The 23499-nt window shown below is 42.5% G+C and overlaps 3 protein-coding genes across 8 annotated transcripts in view; 2 read left to right on the top strand and 1 right to left on the bottom strand.

Annotated features, from left to right (window-relative positions):
* Positions 1–2091: 2091 nt before the first annotated feature.
* Positions 2092–15485, top strand: acp1 (acid phosphatase 1). 4 transcript variants are annotated; one of them, XR_007960147.1, is made up of 7 exons: positions 2092–2262; positions 3497–3570; positions 4357–4470; positions 8875–8936; positions 9659–9764; positions 11142–11239; positions 13339–13607. XR_007960147.1 is itself a non-coding variant. In XM_052053393.1 (7 exons), exons 1-6 carry the CDS (start codon positions 2175–2177, stop codon positions 13414–13416), a joined length of 522 nt encoding a protein of 173 aa, XP_051909353.1. In that variant the 5' UTR covers positions 2093–2174; the 3' UTR covers positions 13417–13445; positions 15339–15485. The 4 variants fall into 4 exon arrangements, 3 of the variants coding, with proteins under 3 accessions (XP_051909353.1, XP_051909351.1, XP_051909352.1); XM_052053393.1 differs by lacking the exon at positions 11142–11239 and adding an exon at positions 15339–15485 and having other exon boundaries at positions 2093–2262; positions 13339–13445; XM_052053391.1 differs by lacking the exon at positions 11142–11239 and having other exon boundaries at positions 2093–2262.
* Positions 15485–23499, top strand: part of fbxo25 (F-box protein 25) — a 50869-nt gene continuing 42854 nt past the window's right edge. The window contains exons 1-2 of the mRNA XM_052053380.1: positions 15485–15535; positions 15638–15727. The gene's annotated coding sequence lies outside the window, so the exon portion shown is untranslated. The remainder of the gene's footprint in view (positions 15536–15637; positions 15728–23499) is intronic.
* On the bottom strand, positions 16631–22678 carry LOC127592549 (ALK and LTK ligand 2-like). 3 transcript variants are annotated; one of them, XM_052053396.1, is made up of 6 exons: positions 21978–22678; positions 20883–21264; positions 18274–18327; positions 18064–18144; positions 17878–17952; positions 16631–17127 (listed from the first exon to the last, which is right to left on the bottom strand). In XM_052053396.1, the coding sequence occupies exons 2-5, from the start codon at positions 21187–21189 to the stop codon at positions 17888–17890; spliced, it is 507 nt and encodes a 168-aa protein (XP_051909356.1). In that variant the 5' UTR covers positions 21190–21264; positions 21978–22678; the 3' UTR covers positions 16631–17127; positions 17878–17887. The 3 variants fall into 3 exon arrangements, with proteins under 3 accessions (XP_051909356.1, XP_051909354.1, XP_051909355.1); XM_052053394.1 differs by lacking the exon at positions 16631–17127 and having other exon boundaries at positions 17668–18144; XM_052053395.1 differs by lacking the exons at positions 16631–17127; positions 21978–22678 and adding an exon at positions 21487–21723 and having other exon boundaries at positions 17668–18144.

The following is a 23499-nucleotide window of genomic DNA, read 5'->3' on the forward strand; positions in this document are numbered from 1 at the left end:
AACTCCACACAAAAAGGCGGGAGCTGGAATCAAACCTTGCACCTCTGCACTGTGAGGTAGGTGTGCTAACCCGTCGACCACCACGCTACCTAACATCTGTCATTATCACTGTAAACAAGCCGACGTTAGTCAGCCACCGCAGCTGCATGCCGTATTTGTAACGGAGGCAAATAATGGACACCTCATGCTAGTTCCAAAAAAAACTATGCTTTTTACAATGGAAGATCAAAAGTTCCAAACAATTTTTTTAACAATGGCTGTACTGTTTCTAAACACAGTTCCATGATTTAAACATTTTGGAATTTACAAGAAATACTTTCTTTACCACTATACAGCATATTTCAAAATGCTCTTAATAAATAATTCATGTTCAACAAGTAGATGACTCATCTGACTACATGAATCAAAAATAAAAAGAAACCATCTTCTGGCGCATGGCCTTCCAGTCGTGTCAAGACTATTCGTCATATTTTCCTAATTGATCCTGCTAGCGAATAGTCTACGACACTTATGTGGATGAATAAAGAGGCCGAAAATACACAAGGGAAAGTTCCTAGCAAAAGGCAAATATACATAACAACTGTTGATTCATGCAGCACTAACGTTGGTTTATCAATGTGTAGTTCTTCCAAATGGATGTTCTTTCCTCTTTGTTTTTTGTTCCTCTGACATTACGAATAAAAGTTTCCCTTGTTTGTGCCCATTTCATCTGGTGGGCAAAATGGCAGAACTTTTAAATCAGAGTCATTGCCGTAGTTGACCCTGACCATTCATGTTTTCAAAACAGCATCCAATTTAATGGTATCGTTTGGCCCTTGAGACTTCTTCTGTCGCTGTTTTTTATAGCACCAGATGTGCATTCAAGCCCACTGAAGGCTCCACGGCCGCGGGCCAAATAACAGACCGATTGAAAATGGAGATTTTAGCGACTTGAAATGACAGGCTTGCTTTTTTCTAAGATGGCACTGTCAGCACAATTGTAAGATAACATTACTGCAACACAGTTGTCACAGTACATTTCATGGTTTTTGAATTGACATAATAATAAGACACAAGTATTGGTAGTTCTGTTGTTGTGCACAGCTGCTGGTGGGGTATTCCCCGGGCTAGTCACCAGTTCAAATCTATATCTATTCATATATATATATATATATATATATATATATATATATATATATATATATATATTGCGCGTCGTCCCGCACGCGGTCTGTCCTTCCGTCTGTCCCTTTTCAAAACGTACCTACTTCACCGCGCCGCTGCGCGCCGCCACTGCGCCGCTCAGGCAGTGGCTCAATACGATCGCGCGGGCATCTTAGCGAAAAAATGTTGTCTACCCACAAGCATTGCAATAAAATTGTTAGTTATTTAGTAGAGCTAAACATCTCTTTATTTTCGCGATAAGCAATGAAGATGAACAAAAAGTTGAACCAAGTAACACTTTTGTGGGCCAAAGGCCCACCTTACCTGCCTTCCGCAGGAACTAGCTGATGAGCCGCCCGGAGGGCGGCGAACCAGCTAGTATATACATAAATAAATACCCATTCACACTATGGACAAGGATTGTCCGAAACATGTTTTAGCAGTCTGTGGCAAATACATTGGGACCGACTGTGTAATGTATTTTTTTTTTGTTCAGGAACCACCACGACCCAGGAAGAACAACCTATGAAAGGAAGGTGTAAGTGAATTAGTGTCGGTCATTTGCCATATGCTCATGGGCACATTCATAGCAGGTTACGGCATACCCCCGGAGCTTCGCGCTGAACTGTTAGTTTGGGCTTCACGAGCTTTGGTGAAATTCTTTTGGGATATCCACGTGTAGAATTTAATTATTAATAATGGGGGTGAGGGGGGGGGGGATACTCTTTGCATAATCATCTTTAACTGATGTATCAGGTTTTTGGGGGTGTTTTACTTTAACACATTTATTAATTTACCAGTGAATAAGATCAAAGTGGCCCTTGCATCCTTTATTTTTTTCTGAATTCATACCTGAAAGATTTGTACATTCCCGATTGGTTTTATAATAATAATAATAATTATTATTATTATTATCATTGTTATTATTATTATTATTATTAGTAGTAGTAGTCGTAGTAGTAGTAGTAGAAATATTAATTTTCTTTTTTTTTCTTTTTACCGACTTGTTTTATTCAGGCACAGGGTTGTCCATGTCCACACCGATGGCGACAGAGGACCTCTACGTCATTGGCAAGATGGCGGCTTCAAGCAGCAAGTCTGTTCTGTTTGTCTGTCTGGGTAAGATACGCACTTTTCATTGATACAACCACAAAAGGTCGAAAGTACAGACATTTATCAGTATTTAATTTACTCATTTAGACGCTTCGAGCTTCGGAGTGTTCGGGAAAATTCACGCCAATGTCGTAAATGGAATGAACCACGACTAACTAGTAAACTTTAATGATGGGTCTGAACTCGTGTATAATCGTCCACTAAGCGACACCGATGGTGAAAATTCATTGAGCATTTGTTTTTTCTTTCTTGTCTAAACGCCAAGTCAACCCTCATTTTACAAGACCAATCAGGAGCCGAAAGGAGTGTAGAGACACCGTTGTAACCAATGTCCGTGGCGCTGTCTGCCGCAGGTGTTCACCTCTCAGGCCGAGCCCGTAAACCAGGGGTGCCCATTACGTCGATCCTGATGGATCGGTAGATCGAGGGCCGGTCCCGAGTAGATCTGAAAGGTGTGGAGGAGAAAACAAAAAACATTTGTGTGTCTTTGTACATGTTAGGAATGTTTTTGTATTAATGTACACTGCACCCTAATCATCCTATCGGTCTCATTTTCACACAAAAAATATTTTAAAAAATAAAATAAAGCAGGCGCGTGACCTACATCGGCAGTCTGCAATTGCAGCCTGTGATCACAGTTGTTGCGCTATATCTTTTATCGTCATTATTCTCATTCAGAGTTTGCTTCGTGTACAATTCACCGATGGCACGGGCAAAGAATAGGAATGTCTTAGAGCGCCCAGGGAAGCACTTTAAAACGGTACGTCTGAGCTACGATAGTCAACGGGCTACAAAAGTGCATCGCTTGCTTCCGTGTCAGGCTTTTCATCATGGCGAGCGTGCGCGGTAAGGGGCGACCCCGGGAGGTTGGTAGTTCGAAAAGTCGTTCTTCGGTCCAAAATGTTTGGGTACCCCTGCCATAGACAAACACAGTGTGGCTCAATTTCTGGCCAATGGCTGAACCTAATTCAATGGATGGCATCACACAGATGTGGTTAAACTCTTATTGTTACATGCTTGTTTCTACAAACTGGGTTTGTATGTGGAGACTAAATCATTATTTCACTGTATGTATATTTGTGACATTTTTTTCTTTGGTTATGTGCCATGAGATTTTGGGAATGTCAAATCTGTGCCTGGTCTTCATGTTACAGATTGTAGGTTTTAGTCGTCAGATGGTGTTCAAGAATGTATTGTGTGGATTATAACGCTAATAACTGTCCAACAATTACTTTTACAGGGAACATCTGCAGGTCCCCCATTGCGGAGGCCGTCTTCAGGAAGATGGCAACTGAAGCAGGTGTTGTTGACAAGGTATCACTGTGGAGATACAAGGGTGCTGATTTACGGCATGCCATATACTATTTACTATACCTGGCGATATGTTAAATTGAGCTCAATTCAAGATATTTATATGGCCCCTTTCATATGTCCTGTGTCAACTCTTACTAAGACAAAATGAAGTTGTAGGTCGCTTGAACTGGATTTGTGAGTCATCAGAATTAAATTGTAGATACCTTAAACTTGAGTTACAAATGTATAGTAGATATTGTAAACCCCATACAGAAAATTGACAGCATTTGACCCATTATATTAGATAAGAAAACCTTTATTGGTCTCACAATGGAAAAATTCCTAATTTACAGCAGAAGAAGAAGTAGAAGAACATATCTGTAATTTAGTTTTGAACAAGGCAAAACTGAAGTAGTTGACTAGTCCCAAATATGTTTCAGATATCTTTGAAGATTTGTCATAATAATTATAGTAATAATAATTATTATTATTTTACTCTTCAAAATGTGATTAAAACTAATTTCAAATACATCGTTTGTGTCTACAAGGTAACTTGGAGATTGTTAGAATTAAAATTTTCAATGTTAAGAAGGTTTGCAGAGTAAGCATTTTGATAAAATACTAGCAAGGGGGAAGAGGGCACTTAATATAGCCAGCTATGCAGTGATAAAACCTCAGGACAACTGTCAAAAAGCTCCAAAACATTTACCCACATCAATATTCATTATAAAGTGACTCATCAATTTCCCTCAATTTCGAAAAAACTCACCGTGACGTCTTGTTTTGCGTGCTCTCTCCCCCGCCCAGTGGAGGATAGACAGTGCCGCCACGTTCGGCCATGAGATAGGAAATCCGCCCGACCATCGCGGCCTAGCCTGCATGAAGAGGCACAACGTGCCTATGAGACACGTGGCTCGACAGGTACGACCATCACCCGCCTTTGCTCTGTGTCGTTGCAGTGGCTCATAGACAGCGGCGCCACGTCCGACTGGAATGTCGGCTGCCTTCCGGACGCCCGCGGGCTGGCCTGCCTAAAGGGCCGTGGCATTGAGACAGCTCATAGGGCCCGACAGGTGCCGAGCATGTTACAAGACTTCCACACACTACATCACAATACTTCCTTATGTGTGACATTGGGGATATGTGCTTTCAATGTGGTTGGCTGCGTAACATATTTCCTCAAATTAAAGCTGGACTTTTCATTTTTAAATACACTTTCGATGCATTTCTCCCAAAGGGTTCTTGTCCCCTCCATTTGCACTTCACATTAATTGGTTAAATTATGTAACATGCTGCAATTTATAAAACCAAATTGTATGAACTCGGCAGGTGGGACTGAATAATTGTTGCGCTTGGTGCTGGCAGGCAGGTCAATGTATAGTTTGTCCACTAGATGGCAGAAGCTCCAATTAATCTGCGTCTATACCTGTTGGCATTGATGGACAGTAACAGAATAATAATTGAGTCTCTTACAAAACAGGCCCAGATTTCACCTGTAATTAAATTCATGAGTACATTGAGACGAGCGCATCATTATTTCACTGTCACATTTTATGTTTGGTTGTGTGCAGAGAGATTTTTCGAATGTACAATGTTTCCCGTGACTCAGTAAAGGCGTGGGAACGACTAATGGAGATTAATCGCAGTGGTAAAATCGGGTGTAGGGCTGACACTGTTGAATATTTTTATTATTGATTATTTCATTGACTTATCATATAATTGAATGAAGATTTATTTTGCTTTAAACTGAGAGCTGCGGTATGCGGTACTTCTTGGGTACTGAATGATGCAAAGAACCACTCGTTTTATATCATACTGTCAAAATTCCCCCCCACACACAAAAAAAGAATGGCAGAAACTTTGTTCCGTTCAAGTTGTATATTGCTATCAAATAGCATTGTGCACACAAATCAATACAATATAACACCAAAAAATACATTCAGTCGCCAATTCAATCTGCTAAAAAAATTCTGGTATTGATTAAAGTAGTGCCACCACTTCGAAGTCCGCGGTCATTATCCACTTTTTGAGGCTGCTTCAGCTTCGACTACATGTCAATTGCAGGTTATTCAGACTATTTTATTTATTATTTTGTAAACGATCGAACTGGCTATTACATTTGCCAATCTGATTATGATTTAGTTTCTGGTTTGCTCTCAAAAATGTCAGAAAATAGGGAAAAAATGTTGATCATTGTTTCCCAAAGTACATGTGTGCAAATGCCGTGTTTTGGCTAAACACAAAAGATAGGAAGTTCGCTTTTATGAAGGACGGGCGGCCCGGTAGTCCAGTGGTTAGCACGTCGGCTTCACAGTGCAGAGGTACCGGGTTCGATTCCAGCTCCGGCCTCCCTGTGTGGAGTTTGCATGTTCTCCCCGGGCCTGCGTGGGTTTTCTCCGGGTGCTCCGGTTTCCTCCCACATTCCAAAAATGTGCATGGCAGGCTGATTGGACGCTCTAAATTGTCCCTATGTGTGTTCGTTTCTGTGTGCCCTGCAATTGGCTGGCAACCGATTCAGGGTGTCCCCCGCCTACTGCCCGAAGACGGCTGGGATAGGCTCCAGCACCCCCCGCGACCCTAGTGAGGATCAAGCGGCTCGGAAGATGAATGAATGAATGAAGGACTCCAAAAATCTGAGAATAATTATTGTTGAGAAAGAGAAATCAGAGGATTTGCACAATTTGAAGTTCAAACAATGGCAAGAAATGATGAATGGGTTCTGAACATGATTACTAATATGTCGACGGATGAGTTGTGGATTCACCGATTAATTGTGACACCTAGCGCAGACGCTGCTTTTGCATTGGCCGATGCATGTCACATTTCTCGCCTTATTCCAATCTGAGCATTGCGGATTTTCATTCATTTTTGTATGTCTGCTTCCATGATGCATCTCCCAGTAGTCACTTCAGAGCAAAAAAAAAAAATATCGGAATGATCATTTCAGTGTCAATCCACCCGAATCAGTATTTAGCTTCTGAGCGCAAACCACTTCTTCCACTGACTACAAACGCTGCCAGAGGAGCAAGGCGATTTCCACTGGACTCACGTGGCCTTGACAGTTTTCCCGTAGCCGCAAAATCCCGATTGTCGCCCGTGATCGTTTGATTACCGTAGACTCTGAAATTGGTCACAGCAAAAGCGGGGTCAACACAATGAATCCGAGACATGAGACATCAGATGAGCAGATGAGTGACTCTGGCGTCAGCCCTGACCCGTTGTGCAAGTTGGCTGCGGGTGATGAATCACATGGCAGAGAGAGGATGTGTTCATAAATTTAGCATCCCCATCAGTCCTCAGTGTTTTTCCGATTCTCAGAGAAGTTTCAGAACGTTTGTCCATTTAGGGCATTTTCCTTCTCCCTCGTGTCTTCAGGTCCCCCCCACCCCCCACCCACCCCCAAAAAAGCCTTATTCTTCTCAGAGGCTCGTTGCTTTTGCCTGGTTTCTCCTTCTCACCCCGTTTGTCCCTGCAAAGCTGACCCGCTCTAATCTCCTCAAAGCCGGACCGGTGAGCCCTGTGTCCCCATCCGAACAATGAGTTTTGACACTCGCATTTTCCCCTGCCCCTCGCTCTCTCTTCATTAGCCCCGCCATTGCCTTTCTGCTTCCACTCGCTTCTTCTTCTTCCACAAACGCGGTCAAAGGGAGACCACATCAGACGCACGTTTTATTCATATTTGCAGAGTGTTTTGCGCGTACGGCAAGAAAACGAGCCCCAAGTCGACCGCACTTTTTGGAAATGGGCGTTTAAAAGGCTGTACTCATCAATTTGTTATAATTGAGTCAATGTTTGAGGAATGAGCACAACTTTGACGCCAAAACAATCATCGTCCCATTAGCTTAAACTGGCTGAATTTGTTTTTTTTTTTTTGATGGATAACAGACACACCATTCCAACAAGCCCCCCCCCTCTTATTAATTTTTTTAAACATGAATAGGTGCAATTGGATAAGATTAAGATTAAGATATCCTTTATTTGTCCCGCAATGGGGAAATTACAATCAGAATTCAGAAAGGAAAGCGCTGGGTAGGGAGAGGGGGGGGGGGGGGGGGGGAAACACGCTCGAACTATCCTCTTCCGAGGACAATTTAAGTCCAGGATAAAAAAGACACGAGCACATGACAAGCATATGATATTTGTTATTTTTAAGCCGCGACCGATACACAGATATCCATCCTGCTCACAAACGTTTTGTTTTCAGCCAGAACAATAGCAAACTCGGCACTGACGATTGATTGGATTATTTGTTCTCTCTGTGTAAATATGAGGTGTTTTTTTTTAATTTTATCTTTTTTCAGTTAAATAAAAGTGCTTCGGATATTATTACCAGTCTAAAATGGTAATAACGTTCAATCTCATCCATGTCTGCCGCTCCCATGAAATCAAAAAAAAAACCTGTGAAGCAGATGCCCCGTCGCTCATTTCACGACCCATTTCCAGACTCGCGTTGTCCTCCTGATTCTCAGCATCCTCCTCTGGGAGGGGAATCCTGCAGGTTTTTTTGGGGGGGGGGGGGGGCTTTTGGCTGTCTTTGACAAGCAACCAGGCATCTGCCATGAATCAACCAGTGAAAGCCACATTCGTAGTCATAGTAAAACGATACAAGTTGTAATGCTACATTGCACTCTGGCTTCCTCCCACGAAAAAAAAAACGAACTAAAAAAGAACCGGAAGGTTTTTTTCGGTACAAGTACAAAGTGGCCTGTAACGAAATGCAGTTTACACCCCTGATGTATTCACTGCTTGCGTCGTGTCTACCTTATCAGTCGGCAGATATCTCTGCATACAACCCCAAGCCCCGCAATAAGTCATAGCTGAAAATCTCGATAAAGATCTGCATCACACGATAGGTCAGCCGAGCCGTCAAATAAGCGAGCAACATTGAACACGAGTCGATGGGTAAAAGTTTTTGCACCTCCAACGGGAAATGTTTCAGAGATGAACAAAGTAACTTTTCTCCTCATTGATGATGTAATGTTAACGCGGTCAAGCAAAAAAAAAATGTAATGCCTTTTTGGCGGTTTTTATTTGGTTGAATTTTTTTTCCCACAACCTTAATGGCGGTTCGCCGCTCAAGCAACCCCTTATTGCCCAACCGCCGCTGGGTGAATAGAGGAAGATGTTATCGTACCAAATAAATCGTTATTTTTCCCCCTGTGGAATGATGCCAGTGCTTTGAGTGGAGTCGCTTGGAGTGATCCTCTGTTCAATTGTGAATCGTGGTTTTGGTTTTATTTTTTTATTATTCTTTTTTTTTCTTTCATGTGGTGTCAACATTTTCACATCGACCCGCTTTCTTATGCATTTTTCTCCTACTTCCAGGTGACCAAGGATGACTTCATGAGCTTTGAATTTATTCTCTGCATGGATGAAAGAAACTTGAGGTATGAAAACATATCAATTGTTTTTTTTCCCCCCTCTTTGACTTTGGATTACAGTATTTTGCCTTCTTCAAAAATGCTGGTAGCATGTGTTTAGTGTTATTAATGGCCGGTGTGGATGAACAAAAGAAGAGAATGAAAAAAAAAAATAATAATAATAATAGGGGGATCGAACTTTGCCGTCCCAAAAGCTGAATCCAAATTTATGTGCTACTTCGCTACATATTCCCAGCAACCGTGAGCTAAAAGTAACGTGTAGGTGAATGCCTCCTTTTAATGAGCAATAGTCTTCCTTAATCTCTTTCAAAAGGTCAGGGTGAAGGGTAATTTTTGTTTTCCACTTTGAACGTTTCAGGATGGTTTTTCAGATCACATGCCCAAGGTAGATCTGATCTGTAAGGAGCTTAGTGAGTTCTTTGGATGCCTTGTCTATGCTCCTTGGGCAGTTTTTTTCCACCCTCCCCCTTTTTCTTTCCCACATATTTTTCTCAGCAAATGTTAATCTGACCAGAATGAGAAGTGTACAACTTCTTGAAAAGGCCGATGAGGTCGGGTTTTCTTCCATATGGTGGTGTACTTGCCCTGAAAAGTGTGAACATGCTGGAATCTGATTAGTTCCCTGTAGCGCAGGCCAAAAATATTTTACATCCTGGTGTGTCAGTGGTGTGCCTTCTCCTTCCTGCTGGTTAAAGAAAAATAAAAGTTTTTCCCTCTTGTCCTTTCAGGGACTTGAAAAAGAAAGCCAACGATGTGGAGAATCACCAGGCAAAAATCGAACTTCTCGGTGCATATGACCCGCAGAAGCAGCTGATCATCAAAGACCCCTATTATGTAAGTAATCCAGTCAGTGATTTGTCCTTTTTGAAACATGGCGGGGAATGCGGAAGGGTTTAGAGTTATTGCACAAGATCCCGTGCTTGGATGGTATAGAAATTTGAAGTGAGGATAAAACCGGTATCGTAAAACTCTTCCAAGGGTTGGGCCTTTGCACTTGTACGGTGCCCGAAGACCTTTGAAGCCCTTCCATCATTTAGGAAGGCGGCACGGCGCGTTAGTGGTGAGCTCATCTATTCAGAGGTTGGGGGTTTGACAGTGTTAATTGAAGACTCAATATCATCCGGAGGTGTGAATGTGAGTGTGGATATGTGCCCCGTGATTGGCCGGTGACCAGTTTGGGGGTGTACCCCGTCTTTTGCCCCTATTGGGTGGGACTGGCGTTTATCGCTCTGTTAAAATAACTGAGCCACGCAAGTGAAGAGAAACAGATGCTCTGTTAATTAGGCAACCCTGTGTCTCACTCCAAACTGGCCAAAGAGTCATCCAGTACAACCATTTTTGACTGTCCATGCCTGCTCCGTCGAAAGTGTTCCTGCTGCAACCGCAACACAGTCGCGCCCGCTCTTAATAAAATAGTTGGCAGACGGCTTACACGCGCAGGTGTTATCTCGCCTCCGTTCCCGGATTTCTGAGACCACAGCTGAACATGGTAAAGTGGCCGCAGGGCATTTGTCTCCCACTCTGAACTGCAGCATTGGAAAAAAAAAGGGAAAAAATTCCCGGCTTTAACAGGCGGTATATTCCCGAAGGATATTTTAGCTAGTTTTCCATACAAAATAAGAACAAACAAACAACAACAAATCCTCTTCACAACTAAACACTTTGATTGGATCATCAATAAAATGTATGAAAAATATTGTGGAGTAGATTGTGACTTTGTAAACATTTCGTTTGACTTGCTAAGTTGCCACTTAATCGATCGGCTTGAGCAAAAATTGTTTGATGTGGGGGAAGGAATTTGATTGCTCCTTACAGCAATTTAGAACAGCACAGCTGCCGCAACATTCTCAGGCTGAGAGTTTTAAATCTTGGCTCCAGGCTTCCAGTTTGATTGTTTCCCCCTTTTTCTTTGAGTTTTTAAAAATGTATTTATTATTATTTTTTTTCCACTCCCAAAATATGCACGTTAGTCTCATTCACGACTCTCGATTCACTGTGCGAATGGTTGTTTGTCTATACGTGTCCTGCGATGAGCAGGCTGTTTGTTCAGCGTCTACCCCACTTTTCTCACCCCCCCCCCCAAAAAAAAGACAACTTTCTGCTAAGAATGTTCTACGCATCTCCCACTAATCTAAACATGGCATTCAGATTGATGCTCTGTGGAAAAACAGATGAGCAGTAACATCCATCCGTTTTTTTAATCCAAATCAGGGGGCGGCCATTTTTCTGCCACTGGTCAACTGATAAATGACATCACAGTTGCTTGGGGCTCACGTAACAACCAATCATGGCTCAGCTTCCGAAAACAGGTGAGTTGCGATTGTGATCTGAGCCCCGAGCAAAGGTGAGGTTAAGTTGACAGGAAGTGGCAAAATGGCTGTCCCCTGAGATGGACAAAAAAAGAGTGGATTTTGCTGCTTAACTCGTATTCCACAAACGCAATATGAATGAGAATGTGATTCGACAAGTGGAGGCGCATAGAAAATTTGGGGCTTGAATGATGACAGGTGCTACAGAAAATGCACATATGGCATACATCAGTATAGAAGCAATCTCAATTCAAAATCTGAAGAACGAAGCGGAAAAGATTGTGAAACAAAATGAATGATTGAGTTGAGTGAGTCAGCACCACGAGTCATGGCCCCGAGGTGGTCACCAGTCCATGTGTGACTCTCACTTGTGGTAACGTGACATTTCCCGCAACCAACAGTCCGGCCAAATGCTGGGTCTTCAACATGAGGGCAGCGTGCCAAAAATGGGAACCGTTTTTTGTATGGTGTCCCTTACAAAAAATCTGGTCAACACTTGATGGCATCTCAACCTATCGCCTATCATTCCGTTCATTTCGTCTGCTACTTGGAGAAGACCGTCTCTGACTGGCTGGCAACTTTCAGTTCAGAATATCCGCAGAGAAGCTTGTCCGGGCCAATTTTGAAAGGATTCGCCAAGCAGAAGCGTTTTCAAACGTGCCCTCAAACTCGACTGTACAGTGGTACCTCTAATTATGAACGTCTCTTCATATGAAATTTTCAAGTTATGAAACGTCTCAACACGAAAATATCCTCTCTTGTTACAAAAAGAAATTTCAAGATACGGAAAGTAAAAATACAGAATACAGTATGGATTGCTAGTCACAGCTCCGAGTTTCCTGAACGCTACATACTTATAGCTGCTCTGCCATTGGCTATTACCGAATCATTCTGGCAACCAGTTGACTCAGTGGGACCGCGACCGCATGTGTCTATGTGTTCATGCAGCGTCCTCATCATTCGCCCAGGAGGGGTTCCGATGGTTTTACATAAATGTGAACCACCCAGGAAAAGTGTTGACCATTCGGGCAATCTCTCGCCATGCTGATGTTTGCCTCGGACGTTTTCGAAGGATTTTTAAAAGCCGACAAAAGCAAACATCCTTGGAACAGTTGTTTACAAAACACCAGGCAAAAACCCCTTCTGAAAGAGAACATGAACTCGAGCGGGGAAAAAAAACAATGAGGATGGAGTTCAAGGTTAAATGACCATCATTTTTATTCTTTGTTTTTTTACTTTATCTCACTTTTTGTGCAATAATCTAATTGTAACATGTATTTGTTATTTTTATGCTTTAGGAAACATTTATGACTGAATTTTGGGGGGGCTTGGAACGGATTAGGGCATTTACATGGAAAATGCGTCTCTACTTACAACATTTTCTTGTCAAGAACTTTCTTCCAGAACCAATTAATTTCGTAAGTAGAGCTACCACTGTACCGCAAAAGGGAAAACAGTTTTGAGAGAAGAGTTGGACAGGTGGAACCGTTAATTTGTTCGGGAGGATTTCCAAGACAAGACCCGCCATCCATTTTCATGAGGAAGACAAGAGTGTGTTATTAAAAAAATATATTTATTTCCCCCCACCCCCCGTTGCTGGAAATAACAAATCTATTATTTACACATAACCATATTAATTCATCACAGAAGGAGATGGTTGCGTTTCACAGTAATTTTCTGCAACTTTGGGATTTGACTTTTGACTCTGAGTCACGATAACTCAGCCTGATTGGGATCTGTCATCATACTAATTGCATTGTGAAAGCGCAGCAAAAGGCAAAAAGTAACATTTTATTCCAGCACGTCGTGAAGACAAACATTTTGATGCGAAGGAGCCCCTGATGCGAAATTTGCTGTCGGCATCTGGAATCGGTCTCCTTCAGGGCAAAAGCCATACAACTATATTTTTAAACTGCATTGGGTTGGCACGTGTATGCCGCATCATGATGGTCGGGTTTGAAATTTGAACAGCCGTATCTCTGCTTATCTTCACATTCTCCGACATGAACAATGAAAGCAGATATTGCTCCCTTGTCTGCGACCTGACACTCCTCACCCCCCCCCCCCCCAATTGTATTATTTTTTTTTTTTTGCTGCAGGGAAGTGACGAAGACTTTGAAAAGGTGTACGAACAGTGTCAACGATGCTGCAGGGCGTTTCTCGAGGCAAACTCGTAGCGTTGTTGTCGCTTGCCAATTGGCCACCGGTAAGGCATTCTTTGACCACGTTGCGCAAGAATATCATTGGTGTGGCGGGTTGGGAGGGACAGCCACCGGAACGCCTCCAAGTTTTCTGTATTGTGCTTGCTCTGGCCACATTATTGACTTGGAGAACAATTCCTGTGTTGAAATAAAAACCATATAACCCACTCAGATCATCTTGATTATCATTGGGGGTGGCGCAAAACACAGCATTCAGAAATGAGATTTACGATTTCGCATTTGCGCAAAGAGTGGTTGGTGTGGCATTTATTTGACGAGCTCTGACTTGTGTGAACTATATTAGTTGTTACAAAGGGGAGCTAAATGAAATAAGAGGGTGGAAGTTTCAAAGCTGGCTGAGACATTCTTATTGGAACGCTCATAGCCCTTCGTAACACTATTTTAATAACTGGAATTTGTTCACAACAGGCGGGAAGTCCCCACTCTTGGAATAATCTGCTACTATTTTGCTGAACAAAGTTCAAATTTGCGCAACTGTCGACTTTAATGTCCATGTGCGCCTGTGAGTCCTCTTGTAAATTATTCTGCCCCCGTCGAGTTACTTTTTTGTGGGGGGGGGTGACCTCAGCATGACCCAAAAAACTAGCATTAACTCATTCACTCCCAAGGACGCTTTTAAACGTCGTTTCAGACTTGGTCTAGAATTGGCTGGTACTGAATGAGTTACTGAAGTTTGGGTGGGGAAAAAAAAGTTTTGCCCCTGACACGCGTCTCATTCATCAACATGATACCGGAGTATCATGTTGATGAATGAGACGCAAGACGTGATTATCATAAGATGTGTGGAAAAAAAGTCTCAAAGAGCCATGTTCAATCATGAAAAGGATGTTAGCCATTATGATTTAAAATTTTGGGGCAAATTCCAGTGCTTGTACACATTTCAACAACTTCTTAGTTTTCGCCGAAGTGATCACAAGTTGGAAGCAGATCATCCTGGAAAGTTGAGCGATGTTACATTGCCAAGCTTTTTGATCACCTCCGAATATCGGAAGAAGGTTTTGCCAATCATCATTTGATGGCTTCGCACTGAACTCGGGCGACCATTTTGCCATTTGTCTTTCACAGCTATCTGAAGCAAAGCTATTCAATCAATCGGGGACCAGTCAGATTATAAAGCAGTTTTATGAATTCCTCAAAAAAACAAAGCTTTTTTTTTAAAAAGATTTTATCCTGGTTTTGAATTGGGGCATTTCGAAACGCTTACCAGTAGACTCTCTCTCATCAGATAATGTTTTTGTACCTTATATCATTTCTTTTTTGTTTTTGTGGGGGAGGGAGGGGTCTTGATCTATTTATTTTTTTTCATTTTTTTTTTTTTATAGCTTTGACCAATTGATACTGAGCAGCCAGGATAGTGTGATGGCATCATAAAAAGCAGTTACCACCCCGTAACTGGATGTGGAACGTTTGGGGGAGGGGAAAAAAACAGCCATAGTCTTTTTGTCTTACGACAAAACATATTTTCACTCTTCAGCCATCATCATACATTTGAGCCTCATTAAGACGTTGGAAAATTTGGGAGCCAATCCAAACTGATATTTTCTCACCGATTTTCCAGGCTAACGCTGAGCTCATGGTTGTATTTGATTGTAGCTTATATATGCGATATTTCTTTCAAAAATTGCCCTTTTTTTTCGCAGAATGTGATTGTTGCCTTTTATGCAAATTGATTTCCCCCCCGAATCTTGTCCTCAAAGGTGCGTTATAAATGATGCTGCAACCGGACTGTGACTCATTAAAAAGGGTGTAGCCAAAGTTGAGATGAGCCAAGTGATCCCTGGAGGCTTGCCAATTGTTTCATATCAGGGCGGTGTCCGTGTGTGTCGCTAGCATCTGCGATTGCAAAGATTGATTTTGTTCTTTTTTTTTTTTCTCAGAAATGGAAAATACACCACCGGTGAAAAATGTGGACCTGGTTTCTCATTCGAAACCTTGAACCTTTGAAACAAATGCATCAGAAAACGATGGTGGCTCCAAAACTGCCACCCGCGTACTCATCAAAACCAGTCACAAGACTCCTGGATGACAGGGAAACTGAATTGGATCTGCTCAAAACTTTTGAATGCAATTTTCGGTACTTTTTGCACAAATTGCTGTCCACTTTTGAAGACAAAAATTCTGATACTTTTTTTTTTTAACCCGTTTAGTCTATGCCTCATTACTGTGACTGCTCCAGTCTTTGCGCATCTCTGTTGCAATCGACTGATGCCGCTCTCGACGCCATCAGTGGTGATGCCTGCTTAAAGCAACCGTGAAGAACATTCTGGTGAGGTACTGTTGACTAATTATTAGACGTTGTCTTGGTTGCGTGATATGAAGAGGACAGTTTGTCTTTTGTAATCGAACCACAAAATTCATGGTAAAAAAAAAAACGGCTGTGAATTTTGCCCCAGCAAAGATTTACTGGAACGTGACCATCTTGTAAAATGTTCTTGAGTGACACAAAGGCTGCTAAAATTCAATAGTGGTTTGCATGGTTAAAAAAAAATAGTTTCAGGGGTTGACCTTTACCCTAGAACTGAAGGAAGTTCCGCTTCGATTCAATCATGACTGAATGTCATGTCGCCGCCTTCAATTTGAAGCCACTACTATCTTAACGGTGCATAAAAATTTAATTTTGACATCCCACACATGAACGAAGTTGAATCCAATTTAGTGCGTAAATTGACATTTTTTTCGCTGTTTTCAAGCATCCCCCCCAAAAAAACAACCACCCATGCCAAAAAAACGTTCCCATTTTGGTACCTCTTGTTACTATTCATAACTGCAGCTGTATCGCTTCGGGATCTGCCAAAATACACAATTTGTCATTCCTGGTGTGTGGCGAATGTAACGTTTTCGAACCCCATGTGTTTTCCAAAGAAAACAATATCAACAAAAAACATGGCTTGTCGTGTATTCCCACTCCAAAACAGTGCTGGTTGTCTGCGACTGCTCTCTGGGGTGTGAGGTGGGGGAATAATAAATAATAACTACACCTCCAAAAAAAGCATTTCGATTACTCGGTCCGACAGTATTCTGCGGAGGGACTATCGCTACCATGCTTGGTTTAGCAGTCACATGGTCTTCGATGATTCACGCCCGGTCTGGAAAAAAATAAAGCTAAAGCAGCACGAGGACGCTTTTGTACCAATTATATAATTTATTTAAATATATCTTTGCTTTCAGATACCTATATATCATATATAGCGACATATCGTTTGTAAGCCTGACTTTTTTTTTTTTTTTTAAACACTGTGTAGGCCCAAATGTTGAAATGGTCCAATCTTGTCAAATATATAAATATGGACTTTGACGGAATGTTCGGTTCTTTCCCACCATGTTTGATGTCTCGTCAGCATCTCGGTATCCGTGCGTGGGCTGGCGTAGTCTGCGTCCTTTAGTCCTTTACACAAGCGAAGCGGATGGTCCTCTTGTCTCTCGCGGGCTCTTTGCCTCCCATTGGCTTCCTTTTGTTGATGGGTTTATTTATTTTTATTTTTTTTTTGGTTTTGTTAAGTTTCAGCATTTTGGGTGGTCGCAGCGTCCATACGATCAGTAGAAGGACACTTGTTCCGCCTGAGTTCAACAGTGATTTACAGATGTCGATCCCGATGTCCAAGGCACTTTTTTTTTCCTCCCAAAGCAAGACCATTCAAATTCTGGATAGCAGGTGTTTGTCTTGGACTTCAAAATACAAAAACAAAACAAATTGAGTGCTTTTTTCACTGGATTTTTGGCAGAACTCAGAGAATTCTCCCCATTTCCCTTGCGCCTCGCTTAATGTTCACGTAACATATGTGCGTATTTGATTGAAAAGTGCTCTGATACTAACACTGTTGGTGCTCTCGGCTCCAATCTGTTATTCCATACTTTAGGTCAGGGGTGCCAAATTTATTTTTGTCGTGGGCCGCATTGTAGTTACGGTTTCCCTTGGAGGGCCGTTATGACTGTAAATTTTGTGAAACCATGTAAATGTTCAACCCCCTCCACATATTACATACACAGCAACGAATCGATGGCTAACTATTTCGACATCAGAAGTCAAGAATGATGGATTGTTCCGACATTGTAATTATTATATTATACATGAAATTTTGACTTTTTGGTTCAGAATTTTGCAAGCATCATGGAGGTTGACATGCTTGAATTGCTTACGCGGGACCACATAAAATGACGTGGCAGGCCAGATCTGGCCCAAGGGCCTTGACTTTGACACCTGTGAACTATTGTTTGAGTTACTGTACTGAGGGGTTTGATTCCAAGAAAAGACATCATACTTTCAATTTTGGTTGAGATTTTAGCGAGCGTCATGGAAGATGACATGCTTGATTTGCTTTTGCGGGCCACATGAAATAACGTGGCGGGCCAGATCTGGCGACTATCGGAGCGTGTGTGTCTTTTATTTATTCAGCACCGGAGGCGGAGTCTTCATACCTTGCTCACGTTAACCTCCCGTGCACATTGGGCTGCTGGCAAGACGCGTGAGAAGCCTGGCGCATCTTTTGAAATCTGTGAAAAAGGGGGAGAAAGAAGAGATGCCTTAAACGATGTTTTTGAGGCTTTCGAAGGGCGACGTGCTCCGGGGATGAACGTGGGAGGGGCAACGAAGTCGTGGCTTACATGCAAGTATCGTGCAGTCTCGGGTCTGGTGGTACACATGGGACGCGTGCTTTCTGCACTGGGGGCTGAAGTAGAGCCGACCTATAGTGGGAACATTTTTCAGAATTGACAAACTTGTGTTTCGGATTTATTTCCTAATTTCGCATGTTTTGCGATGCCGCTCGTACGAGGTCATGTCAATTAGGCAACGCTGAGGAAGGAAAGTCTTACCTGTGATGTGTTTCAGGTATTTGTCCATCTTTCTGTGATTTCGTGGGGTTGCGGCTGGTGAAAGAGAACAAGACAAGGCGGGATTACGAATCGATTCACTAAAACTGGGTGATAATATCAACATTGCGGCTTGTTTTGCCTCATTCCCTACACTGACAAGTGATCAACACAGAAAAAGACAAAGAAACGTTAAATGAGACTCGGAGGCCCTTTTGTCTTCTCTTGCAACTGCAAAATTTTGACTTTTGTGAAACAACGTTTTGTGCTGTTTATGGCCAGTCTCATTCATTGCCCGGACCGTTTCCAAAGCAAAGTTTCCAAAATTGGCCGCCTTTTTACTGCATTATCCGTGACACAAGCAACAAAAGAAAGAGTCGATTGTTTTCCTTAATCAGAAAAAAAAACGGTTGTTTAAGGGCTGGAAGGGTTCACAAAATCCCCAGCTCTGTTCGTTCGGAAAATTGATTTTGCGGGTTTGATTTTGTTGGGTTCGGTATGCCTTGTCGAAAAATCAATTGTCTTGCAGTGAGGTTAAAAGTGAAAGTACAGTATATGTTTGGATGACTGTTATTGTAATCGTATTCCTGTTTGAATGATTGTATTTATCTCAGTGACGACGACATATAGCGACACGCATGACAAATAACTGTTCTTCTGTTGGGTGGCAAAAGGTACAATTAGCCATTCATCCCTGCGAATATATCAACTGAGCCGTGATTGGTCGTGAGCTGAGCTCTGAGCAACTGTGATGTCATTTTCAGTTGACAGAAAGTGGCAAAATGCCCCCCCCCCACCCGAGATGGCGAAAAACGGGTGGATTTTCCAAAAACGCACTACAAATCAGAACGTCGTGTTTAGACTAGTGGGGTTGCATCAAACAATTTTGGGGTTAACATCCCCTTGAACCCTTTCAGGGACAGCGATCCCGACAATGGACGCCCTATCATGTTTTCTGTTTACAGTTTATCATTATTGGTGCATGAAAGGGTTAAAGTTGGGATGGGAATATCACAGTGAAATTGTGTATAATTATTCATTGAGTCATTAATTATCATTTCCAATGTTCAGAGTAGTGGTGGTCATTACAAAAGAAGCAGCGGCTGCCTCACTTAAACCTCACCGATGGGAGACGGCATTGCCACATTCCGCAGGTAACTCTTAAACATGTGGTAAGCCTCCCCCAACTTGAAAGCGTTAAGTTCCAAATGGGCTTAGCGGTTAAGTCGTCGATGGCAGTTTGTGTGAACAATAGCGTCTGTGAACTGCGACGAGGCGTTCATTTGTTTAAAGCGGATGACGGACCCGGCGTCTCACTCTTGGAGGAAATGCCACAATTAGAGCTTTAAGGTCACCGGGGGTACGGTTACTGTTGGAAATGGATGGTTTGTTTGTGGGAGACTTTTATTTGTTTGGATGGGTCAGGCACTATAATTCGTATCTTGCAGTTTTTGTGGGTCACTGGACCAATGACTTGGATCCACTTGATCACTATCACTGTCACATTTGGAGCATAGCTGAAATCTTCTCCAGATGTGCGAGCGCAAATATTTTCAAGACATTTCTTAAGAAGCTCTCAAGCAGACACCTTTTTTGAAAGCGTGAACACAAAGACACGTTTGACGATCTTTTTTCCTATTTTTTTGTTGTTACCACAGCACTTGATTGAAAATTAAAGAGTCAACACAACTCTGATACAAAGATGCTGTTTTTCAAAGATAACGCCTTAACACAGTTCTGCAAAGATAAGATTAGTTTTTTTCCCCCCATTAAATAAAATCGATTTTGTTCCCAACAAAAGAACCGCAAACTCCATTGGATTCACACTGCTGAAACAAACAAAAACAACTTTGTACACAAGCATCAAGAAACATTTCCAGTCTGACCAGTGACTAACACGTTTTTTAAAATGGAAATGTGCAGAGGCAAAAGTATTTGCCAGGTCTGATTTGATCTTTAAACTGGCAACGAAGCGATGCTATAATTTACATACACACAAGCACACACTACTAAATACTACGACCACTAAATACTGTCGTGTGCAAATAGTTTGTAAAGCCAATATAAAATGGTTACAGGGGTGATTATTTGTGAAGACTATTTTGCTAACAAAAGTACATTTTCACTGTTGGTGGTATTTTATAGAAAAAGGGACTGTTCAGATGTTTTAGATGTCACCAAAAAAAAAAAATATATATATATATATATATATAATTTTTTAATGAGCATAAAGGTCACTGTTGTGCATAAAATATATCTTTTATATATTATAGTTTTTGGGTCCACAATCGGTGATTTAGTGAAACCATCCCATGTTTTACTGCTGATCATTATTACAATTTTTTTAATTAATGGAATAGTGTGCAAATAAAAATTGCTGTGTGATGTATTTGGTATTTTGAGTCGTAAAACACAATTTTGTAAGGCCTGAACTTTCCGACCACAAAAACTTATCACGTTGCAACTTGTGATGGCTGTGGAGAAAATACAAACGATGAAATTGGGTTCTAGTAATTTGTCCCACATACTTATCCTTTTGCGCCCCCCCCCCTCCCCTGAAAAAATGTGACCCTGTATTTAAAGACTTAACAGGCCCACGCTTCTTTACTCACCGACTGGCCGATCCCCCCTTCTGTCTGTTTTCACTCTTTGCAAACGTCTCTTTTCCCCGTGGGGCGTCGTAATCACGGCCAGGCTGCTCCCCCAGGGGCTCCAGTGAGCTTCGCCCGTCGCCGCCGCCGTCCTCGCCATCTTCGTGGTCTCGGCGAAGCGTCTCAGCTCCTCCTCGCGCCTTACCGGCGCGGTGGCGCGCCTCGAACCCCGGCTCACGCTCGTCTTCGGCGTGGGTGCCGCGCCGACGAGCGTGCACGTGAGAAGCAGTAGCAGTCCCACGGTGACGTGCACGTGCAGTTCCCTCATAGCTCACGCGGACGACTGATGCTGGGGAAAGTGATTTTTTAAGGGGGATTGGGGGCGTTGCCCTTCTCTTGATAGCTGCAAGACAGGGGTTGATGGACGTCAGTTAATTTGCCGTGACAAACTAACAGAAATAAAATTTAAAAAAAACAACAGTAGATTTGTAGTGACAAAACAGATGTCCACGTTTACTGACAAATTAACATCTGAAAACAGGACAGCTATATGCTTGAAGATTTTCCAAAACGGACATAAGCACGCAAAAATTGAATAGAAATTAAAAATAAAGTTCTCTTTTACCTTTTACCTCGTACGCAACCCGTAGGCGGTACGATTTGACCGTAAATGCGTGCTCACTATAGTACGTTGGCTGCTAAAGTATTAATGAGTTATTTTGGGTACCCTGTAGTATGCAGTCCTCCTGTGTGTATTGACGGCAACTGCATGTGCAGAACATTTCTTTAGAGTGCAATTAAATACTCGGGAGAAATAATTTCATGTTTTTACAGTATAACCTCCCTGATAAGTCCGTATCGTCTTTGTGATCAATTAAGCCACTTCCCCTTTTATAACGAACCCCACAGTCACTTTTACTGACAACCCTCCAAAGTTTATACTATTATATATTCTTTATTATTTCCATAAAACAGGCAAAAAAATATCTAAATAGTGGTTTTTAATCGCCCCTTCATAATGGCACAATGATAAATAAAATCAAAAAGTCGCTTTCAACTTTAAATAATAATAATGGAAACGACAATGAACGTGATTATAAAACTATAAAAACGTACCTTCAATGTGCTTTAAAAAATCCTTTTCGATAAGTCCGCTATACGTCTGCTTTAATAAATCAAACAAATTAACTTGGTCTGGTTAAATATCCTGAAAAGCGCCGAGGGTCTTCAGTGGACCGTCCGGGACTGGATGCGGGTGGACCCCGGACCGCGGTGCTCCGGCGTTAGGGTCGGCGGGGGGGTCGCTGCTCGAAACACGTGCAGCCGAGCGCGCATCCAAGTCGAGCGCACACTTCGGGATGAGAGCGTCACAGCCTCCTCGTCTTTTCTTGTCTTGTTTGTCTGCCTGCCCGGGTGACTTTGCTCCGCGATGCCAGCGCCGAGGATGATCTTTCTCTCCGCTATTTCAATATATATCACTCGCTTCTACCCCACCTCCTGCTTAATACTTCCACCGAATTTCCCAATCAGCTTCGATGATCTCGTTAGCATCCCTAAAGGGCGCGGTGACGCACCTATGCGCCGTGCGTAAAAGTTCTCCAGACACGATTACGCGCGGAGCTGAAACGAGCTTGAGTGCTTTCTCCTCATTCCCCTGAACTCTGTCCCCCATCACTTGAGATGTACTTCCCTGCCAGTGCGTGCCCCTCCTTCTTTTATGCGGGCGTCAAGCCTCTCCACCCTTTTCACCTCAGCAAAACTCCAGCACTCATTCTCCTCCCGTTTTTTCCAGTGACTTCAAACTTTTACCTTCTGTGCAGTGGGGGGAGGGGGGGCAGTGCCCCTGTAGCACTGATTCTGCCCCCCCCCCTGTGCCCCCCCGTGCCCCCCCCCCCCTCCGAGTGTAAATTACGCAATCGCGCCGAGTCGCCGACCCGAAATGTGGAACCAAAGTACCTGATTTAACATTCTCGTAGGACCCTTTAGTGCGCTGCGCCACTTAAAAATGAGCGGGAAAATGAGAAGCAGTCCGCAGAGAAGGAAATTACCACGAGGTGCGTGTGTGTGTGTAACTTTTTTAGTCTCTCCTAGACCACCACTGTCCCGTTCTCAATTTCTGGAATCTTATTATTATTTTTAAAGAAGGTTCAAAGGCAACTGAAACTGAGGCCACGCACCTTGTGTACTGAAATCACTCAAAATGCACCCCCCCCCCCCCCACATACACACACAAGTGTTGTATTGGCTTATTTTGGTGTGCTCGTACATTTAAAAAAATCCCAAATAATAAATGTAGTGTTTTTCAATATACAGGGATCCCTCCCTATTCCGCAGTTCGTTTATTGCGGATTCAGTGCATCGCAGATTTTTTTTCAAACATTCATTTTAAAAAAAGGTTTTTTTTTTTCATATACATGGAGTACAGTACAGTACTGTATATGCTGCTCGATGTGACTCGCTGTTGTTTTGCAGCTTCTCACGGACTTTTTGCGGACTTAAAAAAACCTAAAATTTTTCCCTGTCTATGTAAATTGGTCGCTACTTCGCGGATGTTTGTTTATCGCGGATGGTTTTGGTCCCCATTTACCGCGATAAACGACGGATTACTGTCATGCAAATAAATGCTGCAAATGAAAAG

Source organism: Hippocampus zosterae, chromosome 19 (genome assembly GCF_025434085.1).
Source record: "Hippocampus zosterae strain Florida chromosome 19, ASM2543408v3, whole genome shotgun sequence".
NCBI classification, from domain to species: domain Eukaryota; kingdom Metazoa; phylum Chordata; class Actinopteri; order Syngnathiformes; family Syngnathidae; genus Hippocampus; species Hippocampus zosterae.

Excerpts from the sequence above, each read along its gene's own strand:
- LOC127592549 (XM_052053394.1), bottom strand. The coding sequence starts at position 21,189 with ATGAGGGAACTGCACGTGCACGTCACCGTGGGACTGCTACTGCTTCTC. Across the intron at positions 18,328-20,882 it reads AAGGGGGGATCGGCCAGTCG|CCGCAACCCCACGAAATCAC; the intron begins GTGAGTAAAGAA and ends CTCTTTCACCAG. Across the intron at positions 18,145-18,273 it reads ATACCTGAAACACATCACAG|GTCGGCTCTACTTCAGCCCC; the intron begins GTAAGACTTTCC and ends TTCCCACTATAG.
- acp1 (XM_052053393.1), top strand. The coding sequence starts at position 2,175 with ATGTCCACACCGATGGCGACAGAGGACCTCTACGTCATTGGCAAGATG. Across the intron at positions 2,263-3,496 it reads TGTTCTGTTTGTCTGTCTGG|GGAACATCTGCAGGTCCCCC; the intron begins GTAAGATACGCA and ends TTACTTTTACAG. Across the intron at positions 8,937-9,658 it reads ATGGATGAAAGAAACTTGAG|GGACTTGAAAAAGAAAGCCA; the intron begins GTATGAAAACAT and ends TTGTCCTTTCAG.